The sequence below is a fragment of the Ranitomeya variabilis genome, chromosome 1 (assembly GCF_051348905.1).
Source record: "Ranitomeya variabilis isolate aRanVar5 chromosome 1, aRanVar5.hap1, whole genome shotgun sequence".
Taxonomy (NCBI): domain Eukaryota; kingdom Metazoa; phylum Chordata; class Amphibia; order Anura; family Dendrobatidae; genus Ranitomeya; species Ranitomeya variabilis.
This window is the reverse complement of record NC_135232.1, coordinates 614,980,730-614,999,645: the sequence shown is the minus strand read 5'-3', so window position 1 is coordinate 614,999,645 and position 18,916 is coordinate 614,980,730. Positions and strand designations below refer to the sequence as shown.

At 46.6% G+C, this 18,916-nt stretch overlaps 1 protein-coding gene across 3 annotated transcripts in view; it reads left to right on the top strand.

Annotated features, from left to right (window-relative positions):
* The first annotated feature begins 4,357 nt into the window (after nt 1-4,357).
* The window catches only part of NUSAP1 (nucleolar and spindle associated protein 1), a 143,919-nt gene continuing 129,360 nt past the window's right edge, over nt 4,358-18,916 (top strand). Inside the window, exons 1-2 of one of the 3 annotated variants that reach the window (XM_077260697.1) lie at nt 4,358-4,679; nt 6,888-6,956. In XM_077260697.1, the coding sequence (XP_077116812.1) occupies nt 4,587-4,679; nt 6,888-6,956 (162 nt within the window). In that variant the 5' untranslated portion in view covers nt 4,358-4,586. The remainder of the gene's footprint in view (nt 4,680-6,887; nt 6,957-18,916) is intronic. The other 2 variants (XM_077260698.1, XR_013215106.1) reach the window with 2 other exon arrangements.

Here is an 18,916-nt window from a genome sequence, read left to right as displayed (position 1 = left end):
TCTTGTGAAGTGTGTGCTCGAGCTAAGCCTTGCTGTTCACGGGCTAGTGGGTTGTTGTTATCCTTGCCCATCCCGAAGAGGCCTTGGATGCACATTTCCATGGATTTTATTTCTGATCTCCCGGTTTCACAGAAAATGTCCGTTATCTGGGTTGTGTGTGACCGCTTTTCTAAGATGGTTCATTTGGTGCCCTTGCCTAAGTTGCCCTCCTCCTCTGAGTTGGTTCCTTTGTTTTTTCAGAACGTGGTTCGTTTGCATGGGATTCCGGAGAATATCGTTTCTGACAGAGGATCCCAGTTTGTGTCTAGATTTTGGCGGACGTTTTGTGCCAAGATGGGCATTGATTTGTCTTTCTCGTCTGCATTCCATCCTCAGACGAATGGCCAGACGGAGCGAACTAATCAGACCTTGGAAACTTATTTGAGGTGTTTTGTTTCTGCTGATCAGGATGACTGGGTTGCTTTTTTGCCACTGGCCGAATTTGCTCTTAATAATCGGGCTAGTTCGGCCACGTTGGTCTCTCCTTTTTTTTGTAATTCGGGGTTTCATCCTCGTTTTTCCTCTGGTCAGGTGGAGTCTTCGGATTGTCCTGGAGTGGACGTGGTGGTGGACAGGCTACATCACATTTGGAATCAGGTGGTGGACAATTTGAAGTTATCTCAGGAGAAGACTCAGCAGTTTGCTAATCGCCGTTGCCGCGTGGGTCCCCGACTTCTTGTTGGGGACTTGGTGTGGTTGTCTTCTCGTTTTGTCCCTATGAAGGTCTCTTCTCCTAAGTTCAAGCCTCGGTTCATCGGTCCTTATAGGATCTCGGAGATTCTTAATCCTGTATCTTTCCGTTTGGATCTCCCAGCATCGTTCGCTATTCATAATGTGTTCCATCGGTCGTTGTTGCGGAGGTATGAGGTGCCTGTTGTTCCTTCGGTCGAGCCTCCTGCTCCGGTGCTGGTGGAGGGAGAATTGGAGTATGTTGTTGAAAAGATCTTGGATTCTCGTGTTTCCAGACGCAAACTCCAGTATTTGGTTAAGTGGAAGGGTTATGGTCAGGAGGACAATTCCTGGGTGGTCGCCTCCGATGTTCATGCGACTGATTTGGTCCGCGCCTTCCATAGAGCTCACCCTGATCGCCCTGGGGGTTCTCGTGAGGGTTCGGTGACCCCTCCTCAAGGGGGGGGTACTGTTGTGGATTCTGTTTGCGGGCTCCCTCTGGTGGTTATTGCTGGTACTGGGTGACTTTGGTGGGTTGCGGCCTTTGGTTTCCATCTGTCCATCAGAGGCTGGGTGTTTCCTATTTTACCTGGCCTCTCTGTCATTTCCCTTGCCGGCTATCAATGTGTTCAGATGTGCTCTGTTTGGTTCCTGCCTACCTGCTCCCAGATCTTTCAGGATAAGCTAAGTGCTGATTTTCAGTTGTTTGTTTTTTTGTCCAGCTTGCTTAGAATGTCTCTTTGTTAGCTGGTTGCTCTAGTGGACTGAGGTTCTCCCCATGTGCCATGAGTTGGCACATGGGTTCTTGTAATCTCAGGATGGTTTTTTTGATTAGGGTTTTTTGCTGACCGCTCAGTCCCCTTTTGTGTCATTCTGCTTTCTAGTTTTCAGCGGGCCTCTATTTGCTAAAGCTATATACATCATCTCTATGTATGTGCCTTCCTCTCATTTCACCGTCAATACATGTGGGGGGCAACTATATCTTTGGGGTTAATTCCTCTGGAGGCAAGTGAGGTCTTTGTTTTCTCTGCAGTACTAGTTAGCTCTTAGGCTGGTGCGTGGCGTCTAGAACCAACGTAGGCACGCTCCCTGGCTATCTCTAGTTGCGTTTGTCAGGCGTAGGGCAGCGGTCAGCCCAGGTTCCATCACCCTAGAGCTCGTCTGATATTTATTATACTTTGCTTATCCTGTGCTATCCCTAGCCATTGGGGATTCATGACAGTGTCCAGAGGCTGGAGGCGCTACCAGGAGACAGGCCAGTACACCAGGAGACGTGGAGGGGGTCGTAGGAGGGCAATAATCCAGCGGCAGGACGGCTACCTCAGCCTTTGTGCAAGAAGGAACAGGAGGAGCACTGCCAGAGCCCTGCAAAATGACCTCCAGCAGGCCACAAATGTGCATGTGTCTGCACAAATGGTTAGAAACGGACTCCATGAGGATGATCTGAGTGCCCGACGTCCATAGATAGGGGTTGTGCTCACAGCCCAACACAGTGCAGGACGCTTGGCATTTGCCACAGAACACGAGGATTGGCAAATTCGCCACTAGTACCCTGTGCTCTTCATAGATTAAAGCAGGTTCACCCTGAGCACACGTGACAGACGTGACAGAGGCTGGAGACGCCGTGGAGAGCGATCTGCCTGCAACATCCTTCAGCATGACCGGTTTGGCAGTGGGTCAGTAATAGTGTGGGGTGGCATTTCTTTGGAGGGCCACACAGTCCTCCATTTGCTCTCCAGAGGTAGCTTGACTGCCATTAGGTACCGAGATGAGATCCTCAGACCCCTTGTGAGATCATATGCTGGTGCGGTTGACCCTGGGTTCCTCCTAATGCAGAACAATGCCAGACCTCATGTGACTGGAGTGTGTCAGCAGTTCCTGCAAGATGAAGGTATTGAAGCTTGGACTGGCCCACCCGTTCCCCAGACCTGAATCCGATTGAGCACATCTGGGACATCATGTCTCGCACCATCCACAAACGTCACATTGCACCACAGACTTCCAGGAGTTAGGCAGATGCTTTAGTCCAGGTCTGGGAGGAGATCCCTCAGGAGACCATCCGCCGCCTCATCAGGAGCATGCCCAGGCATTGTTGGGAGGTCATACAGGCATGTGGAGGCCACACACACTACTGAGCATCATTCCCTTGTCTTGAGGCATTTCCACTGAAGTTGGATCAGCCTGTAACTTCATTTTCCACTTTGATTTTGAGCATCATTCCAACTCCAAACCTCAGTGGGATATTAGTTGTGATTAAAGGGAACCTGTCACCCCGTTTTTTCCGTATGAGATAAAAATACTGTTAAATAGGGCCTGAGCTGTGCATTACAAGAGTGTATTTTGTGGACCCCAATTCCCCACCTATGCTGCCGAAATACGTTACCAAAGTAGCCGTTTTCGCCTGTCAATCAGGCTGGTCTGGTCAAAAGGGCGTGGTGTCTTCCCCCAGATCTTGCTTAGTTTTCCGTTGGTGGCGTAGTGGTTTGCGCATGCCCAAGGTCCCGAATCCACTGCACAGGGGAGTGAAAAGAGCGCGATGTGCACTATTTCATTGGTGATCGGTGGGGGCAGCCATCTTCCTTTGGCCGCGCGTGCGCAGATGGAGCGCTCTGCTGGCCGCGGCTTCAGGAAAATGGCCGCGGGATGCCGCGCGTGCGCAGATGGAGATCGCGGCAGCCATTTTCCTGAAGCCGAGATGCGAATTCTGCTTCTGGCGGAAGACACCACGCCCTTTTGACCAGACCAGCCTGATTGACAGGCGAAAACGGCTACTTTGGTAACGTATTTCGGCAGCATAGGTGGGGAATCGGGGTCCACAAAATACACTATTGTAATGCACAGCTCAGGCCCTATTTAACAGTATTTTTATCTCATACGGAAAAAACGGGGTGACAGGTGTCCTTTAACGTTGATAATTTTTAGGTTTTATTGTTCTCAACACATTCCACTATGTAATGAATATTTACAACTGGAATATTTCATTCAGTGATATCTGGGATGTGGGATTTTAGTGTTCCCTTTATTTTTTTGAGCAGTGTTTATAAGCCTAAAAAAAATACCAACGGAAACAGCCACTCTCCATGCCACAGGAATTTCTGGAACTTATTATAAAATATATATATTTTTTTACAAAATACAAATATGCAAATATATATATATATATATATATATATATATATATATATATATATATATATATAGTACAGAACTATATATATATATATATATATATATATATATATATATATATATATATATATATATATATATATTTTAGTTTATTGCCTTAATCGCACTGGAGAATCCCATGGCCGGGTCATTATTTACCGCCCAATAAACGATGTAGAAACAAACTGCAAAGATCAACCACAAAATGGCTTTTTTTTCATAATTTCACCTGATTAGGAATTTTTTTAATTCTGTATAAAATATATGCTGGAATGAATGGTGACATTCGAAAGACTAAAAAAAAGTTATGGTTCCTGAAGGAAAAAGAGCAAAAATGAAAGGGTTAAACACATTTATTGCGTATTGCTGGCAGGAGTCTGAGGAAATACGGCGGAAAGGGGACATTGGTGCGCGACAGGCGACATGACGTGTATCGCGGGCTGTCACGGCGCTGGCGGTTGGGTGACGACATTCTCCACACACTGAGCGTTGTACACACACAGGCTGTGTGCTGTGGTGGCGCAGCCAGAGAATAGGAGTGGAAAAGAAGCAATGAGAACGGCTCCTCCCGATCACGTGTTCACGGCAGCCAATCATATTGTTGTGATGTCTGATTTTTTTTTTTTTAATTCAAAGTCAGTTAGTAACGCGCGCAAATTTCAAAATTTCCTGCTGCGCTGTTTACAGTGAGTGCAGGTGTCAGTGCTGTCATGGAGGCGCCGTCTGTGGAGGAGCTGGAAACCCTCAAGTACCCGGAGCTACGGAAGCTGGCGAAGGCGGCCGGACTGAAGGGGAACCTGAAGGTGAGGAGCCGCCTGTGTTCGGGGCCCACGAGCGCCATTTACTGCCGAGTGCCGTGTGTTGTTTTCAGTCACACAGGCGCCATAAAGCGGTGTCCTAACCACAGGGAGCAGTAACCCTTTCCTGTCAGGGCCATTTCTTATTTTCCCCCGGAGCCACCATTTATTCTTCCTCCCATGGAGATATACTGGAGGGTTTTTTTCTTGCTGTTCTGGTTGTGACTGCCTCCATTCATGCCATTGTATATACTGAGTAATATAGTCACAGACGCCGTGCCACCATTGCATTTCGTTTTTGGATTTTTTGTTGCCTTCATTGTGCAGTTAGAAATGACTGACACCTCAGGTGTAGGTAGATATAATCCAGACAGGGGGGTGTCCTGTATGTGGAGCCGTCCTGGTTATTGGGGGGTGAGTAAATAATAAAGCTGCAATTCTGGGGTTTGTTGTCTTTTTTTTGACTGTTTACCTTTTGGGGTAAAACATTTTTTGTTTGTTTATTTATGTATGTATATATATATATTTTACAGTTGTGTACATAAAAGTCCAATTTATCAAAATAAAGTTATTTACCCCAAGTGGTATGTATGTGTGTGTATGTATATATGTGTATATATGTGTGTGTGTATGTATGTATGTATGTATGTATGTATATATATATATATATATATTTTTTTTTTTAAGTGTCTAAGGGTTTTTCTGTCTGTCTCTGTCCTGGAAATACCGCGTCTGATTGGTCGAGGCCGCCTGGGCCTCGACCAATCAGTGACGAAAACAGCATGGCGACGATGATGTCATAATGGAAATCCCGCTTCTGATTGGCGGCCTCGACCAATCAGCGACGGGCACAGTCTGCCGCAAATTCTGGAATCATTGTCCATATACTACGGGGACATGCATATTCTAGAATACCCAATGCGTTAGAATCGGGCCACAGTCTAGTGTGTATATGTATATATATATATATATATATAATAATCTTTATTTTTATATAGCGCATATAACATAACATTTATATAGCGCATATAACATATTCCGCAGCGCTTTACAGGTTGCACACATTATCGTCGCTGTCCCCGTTGGGGCTCACAATCTAAATTCCCTATCAGTATGTCTTTGGAATGTGGGAGAAAACCCACGCAAACACGGAGAGAACATACAAACTCTTTACAGATGTTGTCCTTAGTGGGGCTTGAACCCAGGACACCAGCGCTGCAAGGCTGCTGTGCTATCCACTGTTACACACTTTACATGGTGACTGACTGCAGTGGTCAGAGGCAGATGCTGGGTATATAAGCCAACAGCTGCACTGTGTACAGGGGCTCAGCAGGACATAATAAAAATCGTATGTCATGGGGTGAATGACCACTTGTTAACTTGGCATATTGTTGATGGGTGCATGTAAATCCATCTAATGCCGGGATCACACATGTAAGAAATACGGCCGAGTCTCGCATGTTAATACCCGGCATTGCCACGGTCACTCAGGAGCCGAGCGTGCGGCTGCATGTATTGCTATGCGGCCGCACGCTCTGCTCCTGAGTGACGGCGGCAATGCCGGGTATTAACATGCGAGACTCGGCCATATTTCTCGCATGTGTGATCCCAGCCTTAAAAGGAACCTGTCACATCCTTTTTTGCTGTTAAACTTCCCCCAATGTATTAGTGATGCACGTTGTTTTTCACAAGTAAAATGTCCCAGTATTTAGCGCAAAAAAACCTCACTTTCATTGAAGCTGCTCACGTCTACTTGGCATGTGACTTCATGTATGCAAATAGCTACTGGAGAATCCTCACTGCACATAATGTAATGATTCACAATCCTGCATGCACATTGACTTGTATCCTAAGGCCAGACAACTTCTTTAAAGGTCATTATATTCATTTTGCCCAAACCATGAGCAGCTCGAATCAGAGTCTGCTGCGCGATCACATCCAGGTATATTTCACACTGAAGTACTCTGGCCATTCAGAGACAATATACCTTGAAAACCTGGGCAGAACTGTAAAGGAGAGACCTAATTAATCCGGTGACCTCTCTAGCCAATTTCTCTCGACAAATTGCCAGGTCTTTTTCCATGTACAGAGAGAAGCCTGTCAGTCACCTGGACTGAAGATAATTTATTCAGTGGTCATCATTGGACTAGTCTAATATTAAAGGATAATGTATGAGTTATCTATAATCTTATTGATTCCTTATTTCTATTCTAGGCTGACCGACTACTCCGAACTCTGAAGGCGCACTTTCATCCAGCTGTTGTTACAGAGAACAGTAGCGGTGTAAGAATTATGTTTGGACGGCTTGTCCCTATCTCCTTTTTTATTATTACATACAGTATATTCCATTGGTTATTTAATAATGGGATTATCCATTAAAGAGAACTTGTCAGCTGATATATGCTGTACAATAATTGGGCAGCGTGTATCTGGCTCTATTAAAGGGAATCTGTCTCCCCAAAATTTGCCTATAAACTGCGGCTACTGGCATCAGGAGCTTATCTACAGCATTCTGTACTGCTGTGGATAAGCCCCCGATCTAACCTGAAAGATAAGAAAAAGAGGTTAGATTATACTCACCCAGGTGCGGTCCGGTCCGGGGCCTCCCATCTTCATACGATGACGTCCTCTTCATGTCTTCACGCTCCGGTACAGGCGTACCCTGTTGAGGGCAGAGCAAAGTACTGCAGTGCGCAGGCGCCGGGAAAGGTCAGAGAGTCCCTGCACACTGCAGTACTTTGCTCTGCCCTCAACAGGACAGATAAAGTACGCCTGCGCAGGAGCCAAAGCAAGAAGCAAAGAGTATGTCATCGCATGAAGATGGGAGGAGCCGGACTGCGACGCCCATCGGACTGGACCACAGCGGGAACGCCCCTGGATGAGTAATCTAACTTCTTTTTCTCATCTTGAATGCTGTAGATAAGCCCCTGATGCTGGTGGCCTCAGCTTAAAGCTTATACTTTAATAGCTGCTGTGGACAGAGACTGCGCTGTATACTAGTTGGTCAGGCAGCTTCTCTGCCTGCTGACCTGGATTGACATGTCTCTGCCTATACTCGGACAGATTGGGCCGTCCGTGTTTTTACTTATGGAATAAAGTTTGAATTTTAAAGGGGTTGTCCACTACTCGGACCATCCCTTTTCAATTGCTTTATTCCCCTTTTATAAAATAGAAACAGCCTATACTTGCTGCCGGTGACGTTCCAGCCATGACTGCACTGGGGCTTGACTTTGTCACGTGTGTCCTACAGCCAATTGGCGACCGCTAAACTTTCTTTGGACATAACTGACATTTGGAGGAAACAGGAGAGCTCCAGAAGCTTTCACTTCTTCTGGGTGTCAGTTTTGTACAAAGGAAGTGAATGAAGTGTCCCCTAATTAAATGCAGGGCTCACATGACATACCATCTAGTGATTAGTGAGTATACTCGTAGCTCAGATTTTCCCGAGCATGCTCGGGTGGTCTCTTGAGTATTTTGGCGTGCTCGGAGATTTAGTTTTCGTCGCCTCAGCTGCATGATTTGTGGCTGATAGACAGGCTGAATACATGTGGGAATTCTCTAACAAACAGGCAACCCCCACATGTATTCAGCCTGTCTAGCAGCCGTAAATCATGCAGCTGCGGCAACAAAAACTAAATCCCTGAGCACGCTCAAATACTCGGAGGACACCCGAGCAACGAGTAAACTCGCTCATCACTAATAGCATCACATGACCTCCGGGAGGGCCAGTGCCGTCATCATTGGAGCAACACCAGTACTGGAGGACAGTATAAGACTTTTTTCATCTTTTTTTAAGTCAGAAGGTGGAACATAGTAATTAAGAAGGGTTTTTTCGAGTAGTGGATAACCCCTCTAACTTCGGTGAGTGAAAAAGGCATTGATTCTACTTTTATGGATCATTTTTTCTGTTCTGTGCTAAAGCACATCTTCCTTTGGGTTTAATATATAAGTGGGGCCTAAATGTATTGCTGATGTATATGTATCATCAGAATATATCTGACTTTTCCCCATTTTTCACCGCAAGAGGTAGCTACAGACAGGCTGATCTCAGAGTTACATCCACAGTCAGAATCTGGGTGTGATGCTTGCAGGATTTGGCTGTGGATTTTCCCTTACTCCATTACAAAGCACTGAGCAGAGGGAAATCTGCAATGATAATCCACACAAAAATGGGCGTGTTACAGATTTGAAACCTGAATCATACTCCCATTTTTATGCTATTCCTTTTTCCAGTCCACCACCTGACAGCACCATTGGAGGACGTCCTTCTTATCCGCAGTGGGACAGGAACCACAAGTTAAAAGGACCCTCCCCACTCCACCCACCAGTGTTTTTCCTGTCCCACTGCGGATAGGAACTGCAAGACGTAGCCTCCGACGGTGCTGTGCAGATGGTGGGGATCGGGGGGCCCAGCCTTTCCCTTCCCCGCCGCAAGATATCTGCGGCTGATACCTGCGATGGGGGGTCCCTCAGCCTCCCCCAGTGTAGCGCTGCTCCTGGGGCCAAGGTCCGTTTCTCCTTGCTGGGGCTCTCGGCCCGGGCGCTGTCTGCTGCAGCGGCGGCTGTTCCCGCATGCGGCCGCAGCCGTTTCGGCAGGGGCTCTCTGTGCAGCAGCCGCTGCCGGCTCCAGGACACGCGGCCGCGTCACTTCCGGTCGCGGCAAGCATCGGACCGGAGGACGCCAGCGGCAGCGCCGGCCTTCAGGAAGGCCTTTTCTCAGCATGGTCGACCGCGCGGGGCGCGGTAAGGAGGCAGGATCAACCAGGTAAAACCTATATAAGCATACAATGGGGGTCGTTGTTCCGCCGGCTATCCTGACAAAAGGTGCACACGGCTGTATTGTAATATTATCCTCATCATGGAGGACACTACCAGACCTGAGGGGACTGACCAGCTTCAGGGGCACGTGAGTAGGCTATGTAAAGCCATACCACAAAGCCCACCCCTCCCCCCCGCTTCCCTACTTACGGTGCCACGTATGTCTATTTACCCTAGGCTGAGCCTCCCATCCCCACAACTGAAAGGAAAAAATCGGGGAAGAATAAATGCCCGATTTGTGCCACTAAGTTTCCAGAAAATTGGCGGAAACCATTGTGCAGATCGTGCACATCCAAAATTGTGGGTGATGAGCAGACGGCACTACTATCCAGCATGAGGACCATGATTCGACAGGAGGTTCAGGCTTCTATCTCAGGCTTGAATCTTCCCCAGACTCAGTCAGAACCACAGACTTCACGGAAGAGGCCAAGGGAGTCTAGCCCTTCTTCCGAGGGTGAGGTTTCGGAGGATTCTGACCAGGAAGAAAGAGACGGATCTGTGGGCAAAGGGAAGAGATATCTCTTCGCCGCAGCAGACACAGATGAACTTCTTTATGCTGTACGTAACACCATGCAGCTACAAGATACACCAGAGGAAACCTCGATCCAGGACGAGATGTTTGGCGGATTACATGCTCAGGTGACAAAAGTCTTCCCCGTCAACAACCACATCCGTTCCATGATCCTGGAAGAGTGGCAGGAAGCGGAGAAGAAGCTAGTGATTCCCAGGGACTTTAGACTTCGTCTGCCCTACAACCCTGAGGACATTAAAGTGTGGGATGAAGTTCCCAAGATCGATGTCCCACTAGCAAAGGTGGCGAAGAAGACCTCAATTCCATTTGAGGACTCTTCCGCGTTAAAGGATCCTATGGATCGTAAAGCGGATGGTTTGCTAAGGAGAACTTGGGAGTCCTCCGCGGCAATAATACGGGCCAATATAGCGGCAACTTCCGTAGCCCGGTCAATGCACTTATGGATTGACGACTTAGAGGATCACCTCAAAGCCAAGACTTCTAGAGAGGTTATCCTTAAATCATTGCCTTTGCTCAAACTCGCAACAGGCTTTATGGCGGACGCTTCTGCCGAATCTGTACGGTTTGCGGCTAGAAGCGAATCCCTGTCTAATGCGGCCAGAAGAGCCATATGGCTAAAGACCTGGTCGGGGGATCTCCAGTCAAAAAATAAATTGTGTGGAATCCCATTCTCAGGAAATAAAGTATTTGGGCCGATTCTAGACGATATTCTAGAAAAAGCCTCAGATAAAAAGAAGGGTTTTCCTGAGGAGAATACCAAAAAATATCAACCCTTTCGTAGGTCCCGACCTGGTCAGAGGACAAACTACAAGGGGAAAGGGAAGACTGGGAGGTGGTCTTATCCCAAGGGTGGAAAGGGTAGAGACTCCATCTTCCCTAGTGCAGGCACACCAAAGTCAAATAAATGACATAAAGGTGGGAGGTCGATTACAGAAATTTCTAGGGGGTTGGCAGAAGGTATCCCAGAATCCTTGGATTCTACAAGTAGTTGCACAGGGATACAAATTAGAGTTCTCCAGCAGTCCCCCAGAAAGATTTGTAGTGACCCGACCTTGCCCGCTCTCCGACTCCTCCATGTGGACAAACATTCAGGAGCTGTTAGAATTAGAAGCGATTGTGCCAGTTCCCATCTCAGAAAGAGGCAGAGGCCATTATTCCCATTTGTTTTCAATAAAGAAACCATCCGGAGACTCCCGGACGATTATAAATTTAAAACCATTAAACAAATGGGTCCGGTACAAAAGATTCCGGATGGAATCTATAAGATCCACGACGCCTCTAATAGACAAAGACATGGTAATGTGTACCCTAGACCTAAGCAACGCATACTATCATGTCCCGATACACCTCTCCTACCAAAAGTTCCTGAGGTTCGCCATAATGAACAGGGGGATTGTACATCACTTCCAGTTCAGATGTCTCCCCTTCGGGCTTGCTTCAGCGCCCAGGATCTTTACCAAGCTGATGTCGGAAGTTGTGGCCTATCTAAGGAATCAGAATGTGACCATAGTCCCATACCTGGACGACTTCCTGATAATGGCGAAATCACAGAAACTCCTCAAGATAGACTGCACGTTCACTCTTTCCATCCTACAGGAGCTGGGGTGGATCGTGAACTGGAAAAAGTCCTGCCTGGTCCCAAATTCCAGAATAAAATTTTTTGGGAGTGATCTTAGATTCCAATCTAAGAACATCTTTTTTACCAGAAGACAGACAAGAGACCTTGATCAGGCACATCCACCATTTCAGAAGAAATACCCCCTCCATAAGAGAGGCAATGAGGATACTCGGTTTCATGACAGCATGCATACCCTGTGTGAGATGGAGCCAATTCCACTCGCGGAAGTTGCAAAGAGAAGTCCTAGGATCTTGGAACAGAAAACAAAGTTCCCTAGACAGGAAGATGCTTGTGTCTCCTTCGGTAAAAAAATCCCTAACCTGGTGGACCACACCAGCGAACCTGAGAGAGGGAGTTCCATGGATACTCGATCCCTGTGTTACGGTTACCACAGACGCCAGTCAATACGGATGGGGCGGTCATATAGGGAGAACATACTACCAGGGAGAATGGACTCCTCAAATTGCCGCAAGATCGTCGAATTTCAGAGAGCTGTACGCGATCTGGAAAGTGTTGTGCCAGGCCCAGTCATTGGTCCGAGACAAACACGTGAGAATACTGTCCGACAATGTCACAGCAGTGGCATTTCTGAGACACCAGGGAGGTCCGAGACATCCACCACTGCAACACTTAGCAGACCAGATTTTCAGGTGGGCAGAAAGATCTGTCAAATCCATCTCGGCAGTTCACCTGGAAGGTGCCAAGAATCAGGTTGCAGATTTCCTGAGCCGAAAGTCGGTACATCCCGGAGAATGGGAATTGAACCCGGAAGTATTCAGCAGTCTGTGCCAGAAATGGGGAACGCCTCAGGTGGACCTCTTTGCCACCAGGTCAAACACAAAGGCCAGAGCATTTTTTTCTCTGAATCCTCTAGATGGAGCCACAGGAGTAGACGCCTTGTCTCAGTATTGGGGAGAAGGTCTCCTATACGCTTTTCCGCCTCTTCCTCTGATACCGAAGACACTCAGGAAGATACGAGACGAAAGAGCAACCGTAATCCTGGTGGTTCCTTTCTGGCCGAAAAGGAGCTGGTTTTCTCTATTGTCCAGGATGTCAACAGAAGAACCAGTCTTTCTACCGAACAGGCAGGACCTTCTACTTCAAGGTCCAGTATTCCACAAGAATCCAGACTCTTTTCACCTATCTGCTTGGATCCTGAACGGCAAACCCTAAGATCTAGAGGCCTGTCAGAAGATGTCATTACCACACTCCAGGCAAGGAGAAAGCCGGTGACTTCGGCGATTTACAACAAGATCTGGAAGCGGTATTGTTCCTTTCTGGGAGAAGGTCATGTGGATACTTCAAAACCAGATATCCCCAAAATCCTCGATTTCCTGCAACTCGGATTTGACAAGGGCCTTCGGCCTAGCACTCTAAAAGTACAGATTGCAGCACTTAGTGTATTTTTTGATACATCACTAGCCTCCCATCCCTGGATAGCCAGATTTTCCAGGGCCACACAGAGAATGAGGCCACTTGTGAGGAAATCAACTCCTCCTTGGGACCTAAACTTGGTCCTTAACACTTTGTGTAAAACCCCTTACTTACTGTCAGAAGATATGGACATAGCCAATCTCTCCTTTAAAACCGCCTTCCTGATTGCCATCACATCGGCTAAAAGGCTAGGGGAGATGCAGGCTCTTTCTATCCAGAACCCATATCTTCAAATCTTTGACGACAGAATAGTCTTCAAACATAACCCAGCTTTCCTCCCCAAAGTAGTATCATCTACCAATATCAATCAGGAGATAATCCTTCCTTCTTTCTGCCAACACCCTAAAAACGCAAAAGAAGGGGTCTACCATAACCTTGACGTTAGGGAGACTGTTCTAAAATACCTGGGGGCGACAAAAAGCTGGAGACGGGACACTAACTTATTTATTCAATACGGTGGTCCAAATAGGGGTTGCAAGGCAGCAAAATCAACCATTGCTAGGTGGATTAAAAACATGATTAGCCTAGCATATACAAACCAAGGGAAAGATCCCCCGGACACTCTTAGGGCCCACTCAACACGAGCCATTTCTACATCATGGGCAGAGAAGGGGGGAGCCTCAGCTGAGCAAATCTGTAGGGCGGCGACTTGGACTAGTCTTTCTACCTTTGCTAGACACTATAAATTAGATGTCGTATCAGACCAATTAGCCTTTGGTAGAAAAGTCTTACATGCAGTAGTCCCACCCTAGTTAACATCCTTTGGTATTCTCCAATGGTGCTGTCAGGTGGTGGACTGGAAAACGGTAATTAGTTCTTACCGGTAATTGTATTTCCAGGAATCCACCTGACAGCACTACTAGTTCCCTCCCACTGCAAACTTTTACTACTGACTAATGTGATGTAACATTGGTGTGTAATTGTAAATAAACTCTCTTTTTTGCATCCATCCAGATGTGGTACTTAGAAAATCACTGGTGGGTGGAGTGGGGAGGGTCCTTTTAACTTGTGGTTCCTGTCCCACTGCGGATAAGAAGGACGTCCTCCAATGGTGCTGTCAGGTGGATTCCTGGAAATACAATTACCGGTAAGAACTAATTACCGTTTTCCCGCACCATGGAGATGGGATATTGATAACCCCATTTAATGGAAAGCGCTGTAAATTATTTGGGCGCAATATATGTTTTCTTCCATTGAAAAGTAAAGTCAGTCTGTTCTCTGCTGGGCTCTACTGTGTTAGACCGGTTTCACGCGTCAGTGGCTCCGGTACTTGTGGTGACCAGTTTCCTCACGTACCGGAGACACTGAAACACCTAGACACATTAAAATAAATGTGTCTCTGCAGATGTCAGCGTGTTTTCACGGACCGTGTGCAAAACACGGAGACATGTCAGTGTTCGTGGGAGCGCACGGATCACACAGACCCATTAATAACCCCTTTACCTCCAAGGGTGGTTTGCATGTTAATGACAAGGCCAATTTTTACAATTCTGACCACTGTCACTTTGAGTTTATAACTCAGGAATACTTCAACGGATCCCAGTGATTCTGACACTGTTTTCTCGTGACATATTGTACTTCATGTTAGTGGTAACAATTTCCGTGACATTACTTGAGTTTATTGGTGAAAAAATGGAAATTTGGCGAAAATTTTGAACATTTCACAATTTTCCAACTTTGAATTTTCATGCCCTTAAATCACAGAGATATGTCACACAAAATAATTAATAAGTAACATTTCCCACATGTCTACTTTACATCAGCACAATTTTGGAGCCAATTTATTTTTTTTTTTTTGTTAGGGAGTTAAGGGTTAAAAGTTGACCAGCAATTTCTCATTTGTACAACACCATTTTTTTTTCTTTTTTTTAAGGGACCGCATCACATTTGAAGTCACTTTGAGGGGTCTGTATGATAGAAAATACCCAAGTGTGAACCATTCTAAATACTGCACCACGCAAGGTGCTCAAAACCACATTCAAGAAGCTTATTAACCCTTCAGATGTTTCTAAGGAATATTTGGAATGTTAAAAAAATGAATATTTAACTTTTTTTCACAAAAAATTTACCGTACTTCTGATCCAATTTTGTTTTATTTTACCAAGGGTAACAGGAGAAATTGGACCCCAAAAGTTGTTGTACAATTTGTCCTGAGTACGCCGACACCCCATATGTGGGGGTAAACCACTGTTGGAAGGGAAGGAGCACCGTTTTACTTTTTCAACGCAGAATTGTATGGATTGAGGTGTGCCTAAACAGTGGAAACCTCCCAATTCTAACTCCAACCCTAACCCGAACACACCCCTAACCATACCCCTAACCCTGACATACTCCTAACCCAACCGTAAACGTAATCCAAACCCTAACTTTAGCCCCAACCCTAACCATAGTGGGAAAATGGAAATAAATACATTTTTTTGTTATTATTTTTCCCTAACTAAGGCGGTGATAATGGGGAGGGGGGGTTGATTTAGTATTTATAGCAGGTTTTTACAGTTGTGACCAAAAGTATTGACACCCCAGCAATTCTGTCAGATAATACTCAGTTTCTTCCTGAAAATGATTGCAAACACAAATTATTTGGTATTATTATCTTCATTTAATTTGTCTTAGGCTACTTTCACACTAGCGTCGGGCTCGGCCCGTCGCTGTGCGTCGGGCCGACGTTCCCGACGCTAGCGTTGTCTCCGCCGCACAACGGGGGCAGCGGATGCATTTTTCCAGCGCATCCGCTGCCCCATTGTGAGGTGCGGGGAGGTCGGGGCGAAGTTCCGGCCGCGCATGCGCGGTCGGAAAAGACGTTTACGACGGAGCAAAAAACGTTGCAAGCAACGTTTTTTGTTCCCGACGATCCGCCACTGCACGACGCATCCTTCGCACGACGGGTGCGACGTGTGGCAATCCGTCACAATGCGTCGCTTATTGTTAATCAATGGTGAAAAAACGCATCCTGCAAACACTTTTGCAGGATGCGTTTTTTTGGCAAAACGACGCATTGTGACGGAATGCAGTTAACGCTAGTGTGAAAGTAGCCTTAAATGAGAAAACACAAAAAGGATTGTTCTAAAGCCAAATTGGATATAATTCCTCACCAAACATAAAGGGGGTGGACCAAAGTATTGGCAGTGTTCGAAAAATCATGTGATGCTTCTCTAATTTGTGTAATTAACAGCACCTGTAACTTACCTGTGGCACCTAACAGGTGTTGGCAATAACTAAATCACACTTGCAGCCAGTTGACATGGATTAAAGTTGACTCAACCTTTGTCCTGTGTCCTTGTGTGTACCACATTGAGCATGAAGAAAAGAAAGAAGACCAAAGAACTGTCTGAGGACTTGAGAAACCAAATTGTGAGGTAGCATGAGTAATCTCAAGGCTACAAGTCCATCTCCAAAGACCTGAATGTTCCTGTGTCTACCGTGTTCAGTGTCATCAAGAAGTTTAAAGCTCATGGCACTGTGGCTAACCTCCCTAGATGTGGACGGAAAAGAAAAATTGACAAGAGATTTCAACGCAAGATTGTGCGGATGTTGGATAAAGAACCTCGACTAACATCCAAACAAGTTCAAGCTGCCCTGCAGTCCGAGGGTACAACAGTGTCAACCCGTACTATCCGTCGGCGTCTGAATGAAAAGGGACTGTATGGTAGGAGACTCAGGAAGACCCCACTTAGATGGAAACTCCCTTGACTTGGTCTTCTCCCGACTCTGCTCAGTGGATGATTTCACAAACACCCCTCTCCCGCTCTCTGACCACAACCTTCTTTCATTCTCTATCAAGAACTGCCATCCCGCTCAGGTCACCCCCACTTTCCACACTTATAGAAACATACAGGCCATTAACACCCAGAAACTTATGAAGAACTTGCATTCCTCATTGGCCCCAATCTCCTCCATCTCATGTCCTGATTCTGCTCTGAAACATTACAATGAAACCCTGCAAAGTGCCCTGGATGAAGCTGCACCTCCTATACATAGAGCAACTCGACACAGATGGCGACAACCGTGGCACACGCTGCAAACACGCTTCCTGCAGCGATGCTCCAGGTGCGCCGAACGTCTGTGGAGAAAATCTAATCTACCCGAAGATTTCATCCATTATAAGTTCATGCTAAAAACATACAACTCTGCCCTTCACCTCTCCAAACAAACCTATTTCAACACCCTCATCACCTCACTGTCCAATAACCCTAAACGTCTCTTCGACACCTTCCAGTCCCTACTCAACCCAAGAGAGCAGGCCCCAACCACAGAGCTCCGCGCTGACGATCTGGCCAATTACTTCAAAGAAAAAATTGACCACATTCGACAGGAAATCATCTCCCAATCTCTTCATACCATGCACTGTCCTCCCTCCCCCACTGCATCTAGTTCACTCTCTGACTTTGAACCAGTTACGGAAGAAGAAGTAAGCAGGCTCCTTGCATCTTCTCGCCCGACCACTTGCACCAGTGACCCCATTCCGTCACATCTCCTCCAGTCCCTTTCCCCGGCTGTCACCTCTCGCCTAACAAAAATATTCAATCTTTCCCTCACTTCCGGTATTTTTCCCTCCTCATTTAAGCATGCCATCATACATCCATTACTTAAAAAACCCTCCCTCGACCAAAACTGTGCCGCTAATTATAGACCTGTCTCTAATCTTCCCTTCATCTCTAAACTCCTGGAACGCCTGGTCCACTCCCGTCTTACCCGCTATCTCTCAGATAACTCTTTTCTCGACCCTCTTCAATCTGGCTTCCGCTCTTTACACTCTACTGAAACTGCCCTCACTAAAGTCTCTAATGACCTACTAACAGCTAAATCTAATGGTCACTACTCCATGCTAATTCTATTGGATCTTTCCGCAGCATTCGACACTGTGGATCATCAGCTCCTCCTCTCTATGCTCCGCTCCATTGGCATCAAGGACACCGTTCTCTCTTGGTTCTCCTCCTATCTCTCTGACCGATCCTTCACTGTATGTTTTGCTGGTTCCTCCTCCTCTCACCTTCCCCTTACTGTTGGGGTTCCTCAAGGATCAGTCCTAGGCCCCCTCCTCTTCTCTTTGTATACTGCCCCTATTGGACAAACAATCAGTAGATTTGGTTTCCAGTACCATCTCTATGCTGATGACACCCAATTATACACCTCTTCTCCTGCTTTCACTCCAACCTTCTTAGAAAACACCAGTGATTGTCTTACCGCTGTCTTTAACATCATGTCCTCCCTCTATCTGAAACTGAACCTGTCAAAAACTGAACTCCTCGTGTTCTCTCCCTCTACTAACCTACCTTTGCCTGACATTGCCATCTCCGTGTGCGGTTCAATCATTACTCCAAAGCAACATGCCCGCTGCCTTGGGGTCATCCTTGATTCCGAGCTTTCATTCACCCCCCACATCCGATCACTGGCTCGCTCTTCTTATCTGCATCTCAAAAACATTTCTAGAATTCGCCCTTTTCTTACTTTCGACTCTGCAAAAACTCTTACTGTTTCTCTTATTCATTCCCGTCTGGACTATTGTAACTCTCTACTAATCGGCCTCCCTCTTACCAAACTCTCCCCGCTCCAATCTGTCCTGAATGCTGCTGCCAGGATCATATTCCTCGCCAACCGTTACACCGATGCCTCTACCTTGTGCCAGTCATTACACTGGCTACCCATCCGCTCCAGAATCCAGTACACAACTACTACCCTCATCCACAAAGCACTCCATGGCTCAGCACCACCCTACATCTCCTCTCTGGTCTCAGTCTACCACCCTACCCGTGCCCTCCGCTCCGCTAATGACCTCAGGTTAGCATCCTCAATAATCAGAACCTCCCACTCCCGTCTCCAAGACTTTACACGTGCTGCGCC